Raw genomic sequence first — 18,800 nt, 5'->3', positions numbered from 1 at the left:
TTCTGGTGGAATTGAACATCTCTTTATTTTTAAGGAAAATGGTTAATTGGAAATTCCAGGACACTTGTGAAAGCAGTTGAATGTATATCTTTGTACAAAACTATTTTAGTTCCAAGGATAAGGTAGTTACAATAGATGTGAAAGATAACCTTTTTTATAAATTTTTTGTATTAGAACATTAACATTGATAATTTTGTATATATGAGACACTAGGCTTTCTGACTAGCAGAAAGGTCAAACATTCCTACATTTTTTTTTTAAATGTACGTTTGTCAGATTATTACATAAACATGCGCAATGTTATGTGCCTTTTATTTGGGTTGTCTAAATAAAAGAAAACTATCAAATGTGTTTATGTATTAAGTATAGTTCAAAGTTAATACAGCACTGTAACTACAAACATATCAGGATCTTAATGAAACTTATAACCCTCCGTGCTGCTGATTATCCTTTCCTTTTCACTCGCCAAACCCAGGACTAATTATTGCTAGACCTGTTGAATCAAGAAATCACTTAAATAGAAACCCGTTGGACAAAGAACATTAGGTGAAAGAATCTAACAAAAACGACAACAAAAAAACAGAACATGCCATGAACTAAAACAGAAACAAAAACATTGACATGTATTAGCCTGGAAAAGGCCACAAACTCGTTCCTAAACCTTTGGGACAAACCTTTGGGGAGATTCATTGTCCCTGGAACAGTGGTGAACGTTCCCAGTAGTCGGCAGCCTACCAAAATTACTCCCAAGAGCACATCGCAGACTCATCCAGGAAATCAGAAAAGAACCCAGAGCAGCGTCTGAACTGCAGGCCTCACTTGTCTCAGTTAAGGTCAGAACATCTTGATGGTCAGAGTCTGTTGAGAAAATATTCTGAGGCAACTAGACAAAAATGTAACTTTTTGGATTGCCTCCCGTTACACGTGGGGTCAAACTAACACAGCATTTAATTAAAAATTAAAAGAACATCATACCAACAAACGCACGGTCTCTGAATTAAAAGAACTCAGCAAATAAGAGGGGGGCAGAATTCCTCCATGACAAACATCTAATTGCAGTTTTTGCTGCCAAAGGTGGCACAACAACTTTCGGTTTAGGGGACAGTTACTTTGTTATCTAGTGCCAGGTAGGTTTGGGTAGTTTTTTCCCTTAATAAATGAAATCATTTAAAAACTGCAGATGAACAGTACCTGAAGGTCCCATTGTTAAGAAATAGGAAAAATAGAGATTAAGGATTCATCTGTCCCTTAAGTTGATCCATCTACTGTTCACTGAAGCCTCATCAGAAATGGCTTCAGTGGAAGAGTGGCTCATTCACTCATTAGCGCTTCATCAGCATTTAAAGAAGGGAAATGGGGCAGAGGTAGGCCATTACAACAGAAGAGCTGTATTAAATATAGACATTCGAGCTTGAGATTGTACAAACTCTGTTTTCCACATATATTTGCTCATGTTTTAGTAAACCTATTCCCCATTTTCCTAGCAGCATATAAGAAAATGTGGGCCTGAGCTTTATAACCTCAGCTAGTTTCCCTAGATTTGATTAGCATACACACAGTAGCTGTGAACACAATGACAAAGTTGTTTATCCGTTCTAAATGTTTCTCACAGTTGCATTCAAATACATGTTTGAAAGAGTTTAAATCTAATATTTCACAAAATAAGAAAGGTTTCTGAATTCAGCAAGAATGTAGATTTATATAAACCTTTTGTGTAACATATATTAACATTTGCAAGCCACTGGAACTCTATATACTTTAAGTGAAATACAATTTTGAATATTTTTAAAATAATAGTTTATATAAAAAGAAAAAAAAGTTGAAGGATGACTCCATACAAGGTCAGACTGGATAATAACTCAACTGTGTCACAGCCAACAAAATTCAAACCAGACCAGCTGTGGTACTGTACTTATGCTTACTGTTGGTAACTTATTATGTGTTCTCACTTTGATGTGCTGTAAGAACGGTTTTGACTGTTAGAACAGCTCTTTCTGAAACAGACTGGCCTTCACATGTTGGACGCACAAACACACACACACACACACACACACACACACACACACACACACACACACACACAAAATCATGTTTCATTCTTAGATAATGTATTCTTTGCATTGCTATCTGAAATGACTGAATTGGGTAAACTGTTCCACCAGCATGATTACCAAGCAGGAAACAAACCGAGAGGCTGGTTGGAGCAGGTGCTGCTAATCAACCATGAAAGCCATCAGCCCAACACATGCTCTGTTCAAGTGTTTAATGTCCACTGCTAGTGTGTGTGAAACACAGACTTTTAATGTTATTGATAATGACTGCTTATGAGTATGCATATCCTTTCATGAGATCTAATTTCCTTGACTTTATCCAATGGAAGTTCTTTAACACTCTTTTTAACAGATGTCCAGCAGATGGTGGTGTTGGCCACTGTGTGGAGTGGAGAAATCAGCTGCAGTTCACTGCTGTCTTACTTCTTTATTCACGTTGTGATTCATGCAGTCACATCAAACAGTGTGTACATAGGTCTGTATTTGAAAGTATTGTTTTAAAATTACATTTATTTACCAAACTGACAGCCAGAGTGATAGTAAAAGTACTAAAAGTGAAGGCATTTCCTATACATTTGTTCTTTGTTATTTTAGTTAGTTACCTAAGTGCATCATACCATTTGAGTGTGTTTTTCTGGCACTGTAAAACATGCTTTTCTATGACTCACAATTAATCGAAATGCTGTTGATGGACATATTTAAGAACTGTAAAATTAGTTCTTAAAAATGGTCCTGAATTGGAATAATCCTCACTGATTCTTTCAAAATAAAATGGAGCAACTGAAATTCACCTCTTAGCTAATGTAAAATGTTGGTATGTATAGTTAGTTTAAAAAAAAATCAGCAAAAGCAAAAGCAAAGCATTTTTCAGAGCACCAAAGCAGATTTATGACTGTCACCTTTTTTTTAACTGACCCAAAATTTCGAATGCAGTATTTATAACTAAAGTAGTGAAAGTAGGAAGCACACAGAAGACTGTATTTCTGGATAAATAAGAGCTAAAAACTAAAAGGTTTCCACTGGGAAGTTGTGTAAAAAATACCAGTAAAAACAGCAATCAGTGATGATCAAATTATTTAAAACCTGCTTGCTGTAACTAACAAAAGACTGCAAAGTTACAAAATTCTTAAGAATGAGTTTCCCACCAGTGGAACATCTCACAACTAATTATGCTAAATATTAACAGGACTGGGCGAAATAACAGAGGAACTCCCAGAGCTTTTCTAAAGTAAAGCTGTGGAGTGGGTCATCAAGTTGTGAAGGCTTTGTGGGCACATAGGCCAACAATTTAAAATTCTATGGACGCTTAATGATTTTATCATCTACAGAAGTCTCATTAAAGAAGAAAAACTCATACTGAATTGATCCTTCAAGTTACACTAAAACTGAAATCTTTTTTTTTAAATCACAGAAGTTGCATTCATGGATAAAGAGAGAGACCATCTGGCTCAATAGCCAGCATCTGTGATGGTATCTGCGCACATGGTATGAGTAATTTGTAAATCTGTGAAGGTCCCATTAATCCTGTGAACAATATATACAGGTTTGGGAGCCACATATGCTGCCATTCAGGGAAGAACTTACTTATTTCAACAAGACAATACACACCACACTCTGCGGGACACAACAACAAAAAGACCTCATGGTGAAGGAGTTCAGGTGAACTCTCCTGCCTGTAATCCAGAAACTGTTATCTAATGAAAACATTTATGATTGGATAATTACTACTGGGCTAAATAAATAGCCTGACTTGTGATGTTTTGTCTCACTGATGTAAAAATCGCGATTGTGCAGAATTATAGAAAATACTTAAGGGTTTACAAAGCTATGTGTACCTGGGATAAGTATCCAAACAGTGCAATGAGACAAGTGTCTTGTTAGCTATGCTGCAGGCCTCGTGGGCAGGCTTTCCAGGTCAGAGGTCGCGGGTCTTAAATGCTGTTTTTGGGGCTCACCCTCTGAAGACCTGAAGGGATGCCTGCTGGGAATCCTGGCTAGCAAAGCAGATGGAATTAGATTGTCTACGGTCTAATTTAATCTAAAGCCGGGAGCTCCGTGCCGCGTGTTGTGCCTTGGCTGTCCAATAGTACAACAGTTTAAAGGGCTTAAGAGACCATGAGGCTGGGAAAGGATCATGTCGTCCTCAGCTCTCTGAGTTGTGTCAAGCGAGCTGACCGTTGTGCTTATGCTCCACTCAGATACTTGTGGGATTTCTTACATGATGTACAATCATATTTCTGAGGTCAATGGCCAGTTATTTTCAAGTATCATTTAAAATGGAAACAAAATCTTGGGGGAAAAAACTGCAGCAAAAACAGAAAATGGGGAGGAAGAACAAATGGTGAGACTGATTTTTTCTTTTTTTTGTTGTCCTTATCAATACGGTACATGTTTCACGAGAAAGAGCGCACATGAGGTAAAAAAATAAAAACTGCTCAAAATTCACCTTTTTGTCATATGTGAGTTTAATAGTTATGTCCCCTACAAAGACACAGGATCCAAAAATAGCTGTCGTTATATTTCGAAACACAGAATAACCATCTTTTCCATTTTGCTCGGTGTGTTTGATTACTAGAGCATGTCCTCGAGTAGAGAAACTTTTAGCATACTAGTATTGTTTTCTTTGTAAAGCCCTTATTACAATGATCCCTCTGTTACCGCTTTGTAACTTGATTTTGAAGGCAGAGAGGAGCTGAAATTGGCGTGGTGTCCTGCTGGCATTTCATCATCAAATCTGTGCTGTTAATACAGCAAGGCTGAATTCACAAAGTGGTGGACCAACAACAACAATAACTCGAGAGTGAGACTTTGTGTCTGTTTCATTCCATTACAGCAAGGCTCCTACATGTACTTCTAATATATTTGTGAGAAAGTTACAGTGTCGCCTTGAAAAGATAAAGCAATTCAACAAGCTGCTTAGTTTAATCGACTTACATTTTAATATTTCATATAGCAATCTAAGCTTGTCGGATTTCCTAGTAAGTCTCTTTTGTGTTTCAGTCGAGATTTAGGTCTGTCCAACTTGACGTGTTGTTTGTGAGTAAATATTGATTAAACTTCAAACATAAAGAGACTACTTATCAGCGTCACCTTTCTCAACCCATGATTCTAAATTTAAAGAACTTGCTTATACTGTATGTGCATTAATAAACATAACATTTTAATACAGCCGGGTTACAGATTATTTTAAGCCGAACTAAAGTTGTTCATTTTGACTTTAATAGCTTCTAGTGATTTGAGGCTGACTCAGTGGTGTACCAAAACAGCTAGAGTGAGGTTTCTAATCCCTCTACTTGGTTTTTCACTTCTGCACTGTCTGATTTCTATGTGCTACCATGTGCGGCTGATATTTGGACTGGTGTAAATTTTTTTTTTTTTTTTTTTTTTTTGGCCAGTGTAAGACACAGTTACATTTTCCCTGCAAATCAGAAGAGGAGAAGAGACAGACAGATGGAGGAGAAGGAACACAGGGCTACATGAGAAGTGACTCACGTTCCATTGTATAATCAGGGTATATTAAAGGAAGGAACATCACACCCTCATTGCAGCAATAAGCCATGTGTACTGCTACTTAACGGTTGTGGAAACCTGCAAATTCATCCCACCCCCACAGATATAATATGCACTGTCCTGATATGAGGACAGACGACCTACCTCGGCTTCGACTTTGCAGTAACAAATTGTTATTCCTTCATTTCTGCCTCCATGCATCCTATGGCTTTCGATGCTCTGTGAGGATGACAATAAAATCACTTTTTAGTCTCTTTTGTGCCAAATATGCATATAAAAGTGTACTAAATATGCACATATCCTTTATTCTCTGGGTGTAAAGCTCACTTTTACTCAAAGTACACCTTGTATATTTCACTATGCAGTTATGATGTCGCCTACAGTCTGTGAGCTTGAGCTGATGAGCTGAGGATTCAGCACTGATTCACAGTCTTTAAATAAATGTAAATACAAAGAATGTGGGGATATACTAGTCGGCACTCTTGTAATCATATTGCTAAATTTCCTATCCAAATAGTTCTTCTGGTGCATCAGCTTTGCTCCGCACAGTATAATGACAGTGTATGGAGCTGCAAGTGAGGTGAAAGGTGGTGATTATTCTTGGTGTCCAAAGCTACTCTAGAATTGCCCTGCCTCTCTGTACAGATCTGCAATCAGAATAGAAAAAGTGGGAGTATGCTGAGGCCTGGACGTCCTCGTAGCACCACAGCAGTATATTTTGCATTATTTTGCAGTTGCTTTATTATCTACTTTGCTGCCAAAAAGCGATTTCCACTATTTGCTAAAATGACCTGCTGGCCTATAATCTGTCAAACATATCTATCATGAATGGTGTCAAGTCATTTTGAAACACAAAGATCATTCCTGTTACAAGGTAGGACCTATACAAAGTCATTTACATAATCTTTATTTATCTAGGTATATTGGTGATTTTAGGCCTATTTGGGGGGGGGGGGGGGGGGGGGTACTTAGCATCCCTAAAAAAATCACAGTAGTAAAGTAATATTCATTCAGTAAAGTAATATTTTTTGGTATTACTGAATGGATACCAATGGATATCTGTTGGAGTGGGTACAGGTTACAGTTAACACAGATTTAAATGTCCACAGTTGTTGATGTGGTGATGTTACAGTGCAGTCACACTGAGGTTTTTAAGTAGAAGTAAGAGATAAGTAGTTGCGTAAGTAAGATGGACTGTCTTTATGTGGTTAAGAGACTGAAACAGCACATTTCTCCTCTCACTCACTTTTCTACAAATAGTTCTTTAACTTACTTTGAAAAATTCTGGAGAACATTGTTGAGCCTAACGGCCTTTACACAGACACGTGTACTGTATGCATTACATTATGATTGGAGGCTGAGCCCCCCCTAAATGTTTCATCCTAGAATCGCCCCTGGATTTAGGCTTCTCTACCTGTGACCCTGCATACTAATCTTCTCCCAGCTGAAAAATGGTCACAATAGGAGAAGCACGGACATTTAAAACAACAAAAACCCTGATAAGTGCCAGTAAGCACGTGACAGTGGATCAGCCTGCAGTATATCAAAACTGTTTAATGCAATTAAGCCGTCGTTAATTGTATTATTAATACGCTTTTCCTAGCTTGCAATACAACAAAAAATAAATTAAAAATAAATAGGAGGACACCCGGATGAAGACAAGTTACTTTAATACTTCTCAAAACCTTCATTTTCTTCATTCGCTTTCTTGCGTGAGCAACTAACGAACGACAGAGGAGTGCACGTTGGTGTAACCCATATGACTTCATTTCCCAGATTGCACCGCGCTCCATGATGTTCCCAACAGCTGACAGACGGTGGAAGCCTCTGTCAGAGCTGTGTCGGTGGAAGCTTTGAGTATCCTCTCAGTCGAGCCTCACTGGACTTTGGACCCGGGTCACCGTCGAGCACCTTATTTTCATCTCTGTCAACATTTTTGTTTGCACACAGGGCTTCCATTTCTTTTCTTTTCTTTTTTTTTTTTTCCAGATTCGGAGCTGGGGACAATTGCTGTCAGCTAACTTCCACAATAGGTCGCTGCGTCGCCGGACTGCTGCATATGTTTGATTTATTTTTATTTTACATTTTTTTAGCTTAACACTTTGACTCCAGCCCTTCCAGCCGTGCCCAATGCCGAGGAATGGATAGTGTGTCTGCTAAAGGCGGAAAGATGGTCGAGAGTGATGAGCAGCCGGAGAGGGATAGCGGCGGTGGCGCAGCGATGGCCGCGCTACATCAGTGCGAACTGATCCAGAATATGATTGATATCTCCATCTCCAGCTTACAGGGGCTACGCACCAAATGCGCCGCCACCAACGACCTCACACAGCAGGAAATACGAACTTTAGAGGTAATGAGCTTCCCCCTCTCCTCCTCCTCCCGAGCACGGGCTCCGTGCATAAGCCCCGTCCGGAGATAGAAAGCAGTATAGCCAAATTGCGGAGTCATGAAGCCCCAGCGCTATGTCCGCCTCCCAGGCTGAATATTGGCTGAGGCGCCCTATCAGTGTCAGTGAGCCGAGCACATTTTGTCGCTTTACGGGCTACTGCTGGCTCGCTGTGTAGAGGTGACTCAAAAATAAACATTAAAAAAAAAAACAATAAAAGGAGCTCATAATGAAGTTTTGCTTTGTCCCGTTGGGTTTTACTATCCCTCTAGAATATTCTTTATTTGCCCGGAGCTCCTTGGATAGTTCCCAGCACCGTGCCGTGCAGCTGTATTGAGCCTGGCCTCATGGCACACATTCAATAGACACTCACGGCTTTTATTTATATAGATATATGTATATGTTCGTGTATGGCGCTCTGCACTTGGTTTTGCCTCCATACAGTGGGGCCTGTGAGACAAATACAAATGTACGACGCGATCCATGTGGTTACCCCCTCCCCAACCTCATCCAGCAGGCAAAGGCTGGTGTGCTGCTGCTGCTGCTCTCCTGCATCTGGATGCCGATTCACCTACGTCGTGCGGGGATGACTTGACATTGCTTTGCGCGTTGCTCTTTTGGAGCAACATACCCTACTATAGCAGGCGGCACGGTGGAGAAGTCATGCCTGGTGGCGTGCAGGCGTCAGCACAGGACGCACGCTATATTGCTCTCACTTCGCATGTTTCAGGAAAATTCAAATGAGGGACGGGGGAGTGCGTTTTTTCGGTTTACCACATAATGATAACTGATACATGCGAAACAGGGTTATACATATAGCTCTCTTCTGCAGTCGTTTCAACAAAAGGGCCAGTTGTTTGTTTTTTTTAAAAATCTCAGGCCTGGATGTTGCTGAGGAGGGTGATGGGAAGAGGAGGGGGGGGGTGCTGTGGCATATAAATGGCTGATACAGACAGTATATTTTGATGAGGCTTGAAGATGTGGAAAACAGTTGAATATTACAAGTTCAAAGCCTTCAAATGTCACAGTGACATCCTGGAGACATAATAGATGATGGGGGTTTTCTGGTTCATGGTTTATTTAAAGCCTTGTACCTTAGCTAAAAGGAATACTCACTCCTGATTGGCTAGAGGCTATCAATTATCCATGTCTCTTTTATCTCTTTATAACCAAACACCCCGTGAACAACTGGGCTGTTGCCCTACATTAAAAAAAAAGTATTGCTTTCTATTCAGCCTCACAGTGATATAATGAGCTACTTTCTAGAAATACTTAGCGCGGTCCAGAATTGCTGCTAATGAAGGAAGAAGCCCCTTAAACGACAGGTTACACTGTGTCCGTAACCTCTTAGAATCACAAATACAAATATCACCAGCAAGGCCTGGGGGGGTAATATTTTACCCAAAGGCAAAGGAGAGATGACTGAGCTGTTTTATGGACTCAGCTGCAGCTTTTTATCCAGTTTGAGAATACTGTATGAATCTCTATAAAATAATTTGGTTCCTCCCTCGCTGGCTGACAGGCATCAGGTGCGAGTTGGCAGCTATTCTGTGCAGGAACAAATTTTTACAGGCTCGAGTAAAGAAGCCTGGTCTTAAAAGAACATTCAAATTCTTCAACTGAATGAAACCAAAGCAAACAAAGCAAATCAGTTTGGATATTTGTAGCCTTTCTGTTCGGTCCCAGCCGAAACCCAAAACCATATATGTGTGTGTGTGTGTGTGTATATATGTGTGTGTGTGTGTGTGTGTGTGTGTGTGTGTGTGTGTGTGTGTGTGTGTGTGTGTGTATATGATCAAATATGGGCCTGAGCTGAGCTAGATAAACGGGTTCAAAACAAAGAGTACAAAGCGAATCCTGCTCCACATTTTCACCCCCTCTTCATCTGTGGTCATGCATACCTTGTCTCTGGAACAGGATGTGATCTGGCAGAGTACTTCCTGAGAAATGCTGTCATGTGGACACATTTTGCACCAGCATTGTTCTATATGACAATGGACAGGCCGTGCCGCTCTCACATGTTTCTTGAAGGCTCCTGGGTCTCTTTCCTGTGCCTATGAGACCGTTATTAGGGGCTGTCTCTGAAAGTCAGAAGTGGAAGCAGTGGATGTGGTTACTTCAAGTCAAAGTTTGCTGCTTTATAGACCTCGCAAGCTTTCAGGATCCTTTCCTGCTGTAGGATCAGAATCAGAAATCAAACGAGTCCTGAAGGGGAGATAAAAAGTGCATCAGTCTGCGTTTCATTATCTGATTTTATGCCTCAGCTGTACGTGTGTGTGTGTGTCATTGTATTTTTTCTTATTTCCACTGATTATAGCTGTACTTTTGATTGTTTAAACTGCTTCAGCGACTAGTTGGCAGTGAGCTCACGGTGCAGCTGTTCATACACGCTGCGTTGTTACTGCAAGTGGCAGCATAAAGATAAAAAAATCTGACAACAATCGACTTGTCTGAGAACACGTGACTCGTAATATCTTAGATCACAGCTCTAGTGGAAACGTGCAGTCACCTCTTGGGTTCCTTTGTGTAATTCTTTGCCATGCAATGACTGTGTTTGTGTTTGCTATGCCAAGCCAGCCTAAATGGATCCTTTAGCACAAGATTTTAAGGCTGTTCAAATGTTGCAGTTGCTTTATTTGTCCTTATTTTCTAATTTTGTAGACCGTTTTTAGAGAGTTAGCAGACTTTGGAGTGATTTTGTCACGCTTTTCTTAAACTGGATGCTTCCTACACAGTAAAACAAATGGGGTAGTAACAAGAATTGGGAAAAAAAAAGACTGATGTGATGAAATCTTAAAGATAAGCAGAGATCTTTGGCAGGAGGGGAGAATACAGTTGCGGTCTGCTGATATAGATAGTTTTCTGTCTCCGAAAAACTCAAGACAAACTGAAGAAGACATTTGGAAGTCCTATTTGCTGTTCTCTGGGTGTGTTCTTCAGAAAGCATCCATTTGTAACATGAAGGATTGGTTTAGTAGGGTTATCAGACGGGCATGATAATGTTTCAATCATGATAATGTATCGTGCCAGAAACGCCGCTAGGGTTAGATGTCTTTCAGGCTGAGGAGGGTATTAGGGATCCTCTGCCGATCAGCGGTCTTACTTCCCACAGCTTTACTGGCACGCTCTTTTGAAACCACCTCTTGCCTTCATTGTGTAGTTTCACTTCTCACTTGGGCCCTCTGTTAGATTCTTCTTACTACATTCCCCGTCTCTTAGAAGTAAGTGGATTAGTGCATTGGTCGTAGATTTCAAATGACTCTTAAGAAGTATTGTGTGAGAGGTGTTGCTTTTCCAGGCGTGCGCGAGATGTGTCTGATGAGGTGGGGCGTGCAGTGGTTGCAGCGGCATGCCATGGTTCTAAAGTTCCAGCAAGCACTCCACCATGCAACCGTCATATCAGAGGAGGTCTGTTCTGCAGCGAGGCATGGATATCGTTCCTGCTGGAGCTGCGAGTACTTTTAATTTGTGTGTTGAATTTGAGCAGTCTGTGTGAGGTCAGAGTAGTTGTCACGCTTGTGGTGCGAAAGGGTTATCTTTCCCATATTGCACTGGAGTGCAATCAAGAGCAGCTTGAACTCACTTTATTCTCTCATTGAGAGAGCTTTATTATTCCACTTGAACTGTGTGTGTGTGTTTGTGGGGGGGGGGGTTTCTGCCTTGCCAGTGAGAGGATAATGATACTGGCCTCTCAAATGGAGTGCTAACTGGTACTTCACTTTTCACACGTTAATCCCACTCAGGCTTAGGCTCTGTCTGCCTCTCGTGGTGCTTCTGTTACATTTACTGTAGCTCTTCATGTATGCTTGACTCTTGCTTTATTGCATCCACGCATCCACTTGCTCTGCCTTTTAGCACCTTGTTTGTTCCTGAGCCGTAATCCCAACAGAATCTCAACTTGGAAAACAAATGCACCCTAATATCAAGTGCTTTGCTCGTGCACGCTGGCCTTAAATGGTGTGTTCTGAGGTGTATGTGTGTGTGTGTGTGTGTGTGTGTGTGTGTATATATATATATATATATATATATATATATATATATATATATATATATATATATATATATATATATATATATATATATATATATATATATATATATGAGAGAGATATAGATATATACATTGATGCTGTAAGTCTTTCCATAAAAGCAGCCTGTGCCCTTACCTTTCTTTTTCATCACCTCTCTATGTAATGCAAACAGCAAAGCGTCACTCTGTTTTGTCTCCTCACAGTGTTGGAGAGAGTTTGCTGCGCGCTCGTGGTGCGAGCTGTTGTGGCTGCGTCTATATTTAGACATCTTTCTTCCTACGCATTTTCAGGGTTGGTTGTTAAATAAGAAAATCAAATGACGCGCAAAGAGCCCGTTCGAGAAGGGAGAGCAGGGAGGAAAGGGGAGGGGAGAATCAAAGCCAATCCGCTGTGCTGCTTCTCATGACATGACAACTGCTGTGTGTGTGTTTGCTGTTGGGGGGGTATAAAGGAGGAAACACAACTGTAGTGACTATATCAGCCCTGACCCTTTCTCTGTTTGTTGTTGTTGTTTTTGTTGTAACCAATAAGATAGAAGTACATACTGTTGAACAGTGTAGGCAGATGTTGATCTATTCTTAAACCGACTGGGGGTGAGTTGAGGATTGCATCCTGTAATTTTGAGGCCTGCTGTACTTTTTTCTTTTCTGGGAAGAAGGGATTTGCTTTGTCTAGCTGTAAATCATACCTGGTTGTAATTGTCTAAAAATAGACCTTTTAAAATGTTTAAAAGTGCAATGCCTCACAGCAGCTTGTAAACCTTACATTTTAACTGGCTAAACTTGCCACATGTTCTCCTCTTAGACGTGTCTTGTTTGGTCTGTCTGAGGCTCAGACAGACACGTACCCCTGGACCTACCACTCCCACCCAGCATCGACTTGCATGGGTGCTAACAATGATGGAGGAGGGGCAATTTATAGGCCATTGTCTTGGACTGTCAACTGTTTATACCCGACAGACACACCCCCACCTCCCCTCTGTGACCTGGCCCCTGCATAAATATGTCAAGATTAGATTTTTTTTTTCCTGTTTTGGCCAATGGTGACAATGTAGCATACAGATATGATGAAGCAAATCTCTGGGACACAGTTTTAAGAGGTGCTTTGACTTTAAGTGCTCTCTACTTTCTGTTCAATCTCCACCAAAACTTATACCGGTATCTCCTCTTTGGGTTTTTCTTACCTAGTCCAGAGGGGCCACATGGCTAATGATATATGACATAAGGCGTGTTCTTATTCAGCGAGCCTGTTCTGACGACAAGACGTGAGTGCAGATTTCTGGGCGGGAGAGCTGACCTTCATCTGCGAATAACATTTCCGGGGATAGAGCATTGTTGCTCAGTTCTGTGATAGGGCCACGCTTATAGCCTTGGCAGGTGCACCGAAGTGGCTGTGTCAGCAGGAGCCTTGAGAAAACAAAACAACTGAAGCGGTGGGATGTGCTCCCCGAGTCTGCTGTGTCAGGCTGGCCTGTGCTCGGACTCCCTTCTCCTTTCCTCGGTGCCCAACAAACCGGCTGTCACTCATCCCCTCGCAGCATTAGGCTGTTGCCATGGTGTTGTTTAGCTCTGCTGACAGGTGGGCTCTGACGCCATTTCCCCCCCTCCTCCTCCTTCCCCCTCCGGGCCACACGTCAAACACTGCTTTCTCCCCTTTGCACCAAAAATAATATCCACCAGGCCAGCCTGCCATTATTTTGTTGACGTGTGCGTGCCTGTGCTCTTCTTATGCACAGTACTGATATCGGTGAGGGGGTTTCGTGCTTGTGTCCTCCTGTCTACCTTACCCATTTAGATGATAATGGGTAAAGAGACTGCTCTCTGTGGGAGGAACAATATAAAAGAAATGTTGGTCGTGTTTTTGCTCCTACACATTGGGATGTTTATATGGTGATATGTATGTTGCCTGAGCTCTGTGTTTCACATGTTTGGGAAAATCCCACTGAAATGTTGCTGACGACTCAGAAGAGGGGTTGCTAGGTAACCTGACGTCACAGGGCTGCACTGGTGTATAGGGAGGTAAAGCAGGAGGCTAGCTCATTAGCCACACTGAGCAAATGCCATGCTAGGCCTGATCTAAAAAACCAAAAGGACTACAGGCTCTGTTATTCTGAGTTTATAATGGATTGGATGTCACATTTATCACAGGTTCACTTTGTGCAGTCCTGCTTCTATCTCCCATCTACTCCGTATACATGGGTCTGTGTGTGTGTGTGTGTGTGTGTGTGCACGCCAGTACATTTGCATACATGTCCATATGTAAAAAGGTTTCCAGCAAAATATGTTCCTGTCTTTTCACTCCTCCCAGAGAGGGAGCTGGTCTTACTTACTGGCCTCTAAGGCCAACCTCTGGCAGCTGAATGCATGTTCAAGTCAGAAATGCTGCTCTGTTTTTGTCCTTTTTTAGTAAAGCTTGCTTGCACTCTTTGGCATGTAAGACCTAAACGTTTGTATTTAGGCACATTCGATTTAGCCAAAGAAGCTTTTATGACAAGGTGCTTTCTTGTGTGCTGGTAATATTTCTTTTTCATTGGATTACATTCAGTTTTATTATTTTATAATGCTCTCACTGCAGCTGATGATTGACGACTGCTCGCAGAGCTAAAAAGCTTCAGTCAGGGTCAACACGTTGAGAATTTAACTTCTTTCTATCATCTTTCATCTCTCTGGCCTCCAGTGGAGAGGCTTTTGTTGGCTGCTGTGAAGAAGCCTTTTTACATCCCAAGGCCACACTTTCCGAGAGAAGCGCGGTATGCTGTACGAGTTTCTGTCTGGTCGGTGAGTAGAGGAAGCTCAATGAGCAGAGAAAGACACACGCTCGTCGCTGTTGCCCAGGCACTCGAGAGGTGCACGGTGGGTCGAAAGGTAGCTGGTGCCGTTCAGCTCATCTCAAGGTGCTGCCTGCTGTAATGGATTCTTACAGATAGACGGTGAGATAAGGACACTCTATACAGTCACGCTGAGCTGCACAATGCAGGCCGTTGCAAACCAATACCACGGCGAGCATTGTTATACTTACTCACAGGACCACTGCGCTCAACGTGGGTTTTTTGGAAGGCATCAGATTAAATTGTTACAGCTTTACATTTTATTTGTGCAGACTCCAGTGGAATCATTTGCATTGATAGGCCGATCATTTATTCCTCTACAAAAACAAGGTAAAGCAATATTAACTGATGGGATGTTAACTGATGTTGGGTCTGATGTCATGAGACACTACAACAAAGGTTGCACCCAGCCTGCTAATTAAAAAAAACTGAGGAGAAGTAGGTGTCTGTGCATCTTGTTGAAAGGAATACTTTATTTAGAACCTGACAGAGTTACAGCTCATCTCAATATACTGGACAATAGTTTTATATTGTACACATAAAGGTGTACAGCTTACAGTGGTGTTCTTTGGGTTATACACCTCTTATTTCTTTCTCCAAACATAAGCAGCATTTATGCAGCCCAAGAGCTCTAGTTTTGTCTCATCTGACAAAAGGACACATTTCCAGTACATATAATCTTTCTCCAGGTTGTCCTTTGCATATTTCAGTCTGGCTTGAAGGTGTCTCTTGGTTTGTCACCTCACAGTACATTTCTGTGCAGGGTTCCAGTGATTGTCTTCTTTGAGATTGCAATTCCGTACTTGGCTAAGTCATTCACTAGTGTCTTAGCAGGTGTTCTGGTGTCTTTAAACACATCTCTCATTAGTTTTCTTTCTCTGTCAGACTTGTCCTGTACTGTGTTTGAATATCTTGATGGTATTGCTCTGTGGTAACTTTGTTTGTCCATCTACCTTTTTTCTCAAATCTAAACTGATTAGTGTCTCAGTTTTTAACTTGGGAATTGATTTTACAAACTCTGGGCATTACAAAGTTAAAGCACACCGTTGCACAGCAGTGCTTTGTGCTATGGCTCAGTTAAAAGGTCCGTTTTTCAGAGGGCTAATAATATCATGGTCATTTTCGCTTTCTCTGTAATAATTCTGTAGTGCAAATAGAAATAATTCATGGTTTCTAAAGAAATGTAGTATGTTTAGAAATGCTATGATGAAAGCCCCTAGCTCTATTAAAAATAAAGAAAAAAATTAACTTTGAAAAAAATTAGAAAAATGACATGTAAAGGAGAGAAGAATTGGCCTCATAGAGGCATCACATCGTGGACACATTGTGCACAATGTGTTAAACCTGGAAAGAAAATGATGGCTCCTTGGCTCTGTCATGAAGTGGAGGGTAAAAGATTTGTAGAAGCTCAGAGAAAATAAGAAAGTTTGAAGGAAAATGCCCGTGGGACGAAACTAGTCACATGGGCACTTTCTTTCCATCACTCTGAACTTTGATGCTTCTCAGCTGCAAACAGACACATTTGCTTTGGCAGCACTGCTGATGCTCTCATTAGATGACCAGGTCATTGTTCCTCTGGATAATAATAGCAGTTTATATCTAATTAGCTTGTCTCTTTGAGGGCACAGGGAAACATTGGAGCTGTCACTGCAGGTACACTGAGCTCAGTAGAGGGGGAATAAACAGTAAGCGAGGGTGTGGAGATATTCACGTGTCTGACTTTATCGTAACAGAGGCTCATCTGGTGTCAGGTCAGTGTCATGTCACTCGTGTGAAAACAGCAGTTTTCGGTCTGTTTCTGCTTTAAAGGTGGTACCTCTGCAACAATAAAACCCTGCCAACACAGGTGTGACAGATACCCTTCACAGTGAATGCCTGCTCTTTCTCATGTAGCTCGTAGCAGACTCCCAGTCTCCCCCGCTAACCTGCCCCTCCCTTCTCTGCTATGTTCTCTATTGCTCCCTGCAGGTGAAGCTGATGAAATACATCTGTAAACAGCTCCAGTGCAAGCAGAAAGTGCCAGAGACAGAGAGGCCCGAGGCCCTAGACAGCTATCCACACTTGCGAGACTGGTTACGCACCATCAACCTGCGACCAGAGCTCATTGAGGTAGGTCATCGTCTGGGCGTACTCTGGCCGGAGTGACTGGCGTTTGTCTCCCGTTTACAGCTGTTCTATAAGCACATCAAAGACTGCGTATAAAAGTCTTTTATATGCAGTCTGTGATGTGCACTCAGTCAACATTCACATGTGTATGAGGAATTAACCAGCGGCCGTCAAAGTGCCTTTCAAAAAGAGAAGCTGCTTCATTTTTGACGTCCTGAGAACGGCAGCGCCAAAATCTAAACTTGAGCTGATTCATTTCAGATAACTGTTTCTACTGTCAAATTTTATTTTTTTGTTACTGAAACAAGGCTCACAAAACTAGCAAAGCAAAAAAAGCGAAACTGGAAGAGACATGCTGGTCTGTGCTCGGAGAAAGTCTTGAATGCTTCAAAAATCTCATTCTCAGCCTTCTGGTGCTATTTATAGCTCCATGCCATGTTTGTAAGAGGGAAGAGAAGGCCCTTTTTATACAAGTGTACAAAGTGTACTTATCTTTATTATAGTTCTTTAACTGATCCACTCTGTGCCTTTTCTTTTTCATTGCTCTAGCATTGTTGATGGTTACATGTACATTAAAAAAAAACCCCAGGTATATTAAAGTCTTGTTTTTCAGTAGATTCTTTTAAAATAAGATAATGACCTGTTCCTTGCCTAAACATACACAATTAGCATTTATTTAGGTGCTGGATCACTTGGGCTGTGGTGGAACCAGGGTAAGGTCTGTTTCACTTTCTGTCGGTCTCCCAAAAAGACAATGACCCAGAAAATAAAGAACTGACCTTGGGTGTGAGAACCATGTAGTGCAGTAAAATGTTTAATATGTGTTGTTCAGCACCGCTCAAGTGTCCCGCTCCTGAACTGTGACTCCAGCCTGCTAATCTGCGGCTGACACTGACCTCTGACCTCCTCGTGTAGCAGTGGGGAGTCTTGAGCAGAGAGATTTCCTGCAGAAAGCCTCCCTTATTAATGCAATTTCAGAACTCGCTATTTGCTGTCACTTCTGATCATGATGAAACTTTAGAGCATTGCCGTGTGCAGTCTTCCATTGCAGAAGCTACCAGCTGGTTAACTTATCATTTTTGTTTCAGTGTTGTTTTTAAGCTCCGCTATTGTTTAGTGGCTGTCAGCTGTTTGTTTGTTTGTTTTAACGCCTGGATTTATCATTTTTCTTACTGGGTTGTCAAAATTGTCTCTCCTTTCTCTCCCCCTGTCCTGTCCTGTCCTGTCCTGTCCTGTCGTGTCCTGCTGTAAACTGTTTTAATCCATGTCAGCTCTTATGTGTTTTTGTCGTTCCAGTCCATTTGTCTTTGTTTTGTGACCTGACGGTAACCTGCTTTATTTTTAAAACTCTTCTGCACTCGTTATTCTTTAATATGTGCCGGCCTTGTATGTGCTTTGTGTTGCGGCCTTGTTCCGTATCTGATTATTTGTGCTCTGTTTACTGTTTAGTCCATTCACTCTTAAACCTCACTTCCTTTCAAAAGAATTTAGCTTTGCACGAGACACGATGAGGTTTTCTGATGAAATAGAAAGTGCTCATTTGTATGTCTTGTAGACCGGCGGGGACATCCCAAAGGACGAAGGACTGTAGCGGCATTTTGATGACCTATTTAGACCAAATATTATTAGACTGAGAAGTCTACAGCGCATCTCCTCACTTTATACTATGATGGCTAGATTATGTGATGGACAGTCCAGTTTTATTTGTAGCTGAATTATGTAGATGACTTAATACAGAGAATTCCTACTGGGGATTCTAACCTGTGAAGGGCCCATATTAATTAAAACAGAGCCGACATAATACTGCATGTATAGGAGGCCCCAGTGAAACGGTCACGTATGCAGGCTTTGCTGTAACTATGTTCTGAGTGAGGAAATAGAATGAGAGT

General features: G+C 41.4%; 1 protein-coding gene across 5 annotated transcripts in view; it reads left to right on the top strand.

Annotated features, from left to right (window-relative positions):
- Nucleotides 1-4,193: 4,193 nt before the first annotated feature.
- Nucleotides 4,194-18,800, top strand: part of ksr1a (kinase suppressor of ras 1a) — a 32,469-nt gene continuing 17,862 nt past the window's right edge. For 3 of the 5 annotated variants that reach the window (XM_026182058.1, XM_026182057.1, XM_026182055.1), the window contains exons 1-2: nt 7,302-7,911; nt 16,774-16,914. In XM_026182058.1, the coding sequence (XP_026037843.1) occupies nt 7,702-7,911; nt 16,774-16,914 (351 nt within the window). In that variant the 5' untranslated portion in view covers nt 7,302-7,701. Of the gene's footprint in view, nt 4,393-7,301; nt 7,912-16,773; nt 16,915-18,800 lie in introns of those variants that run through there. The other 2 variants (XM_026182059.1, XM_026182056.1) reach the window with 2 other exon arrangements.

Source organism: Astatotilapia calliptera, chromosome 10 (genome assembly GCF_900246225.1).
Source record: "Astatotilapia calliptera chromosome 10, fAstCal1.2, whole genome shotgun sequence".
In the NCBI taxonomy this organism is placed as follows: Eukaryota; Metazoa; Chordata; class Actinopteri; order Cichliformes; family Cichlidae; genus Astatotilapia; species Astatotilapia calliptera.
Note: the sequence above shows the minus strand (reverse complement) of the source record. Positions and strands in the feature narration are given on the sequence as shown.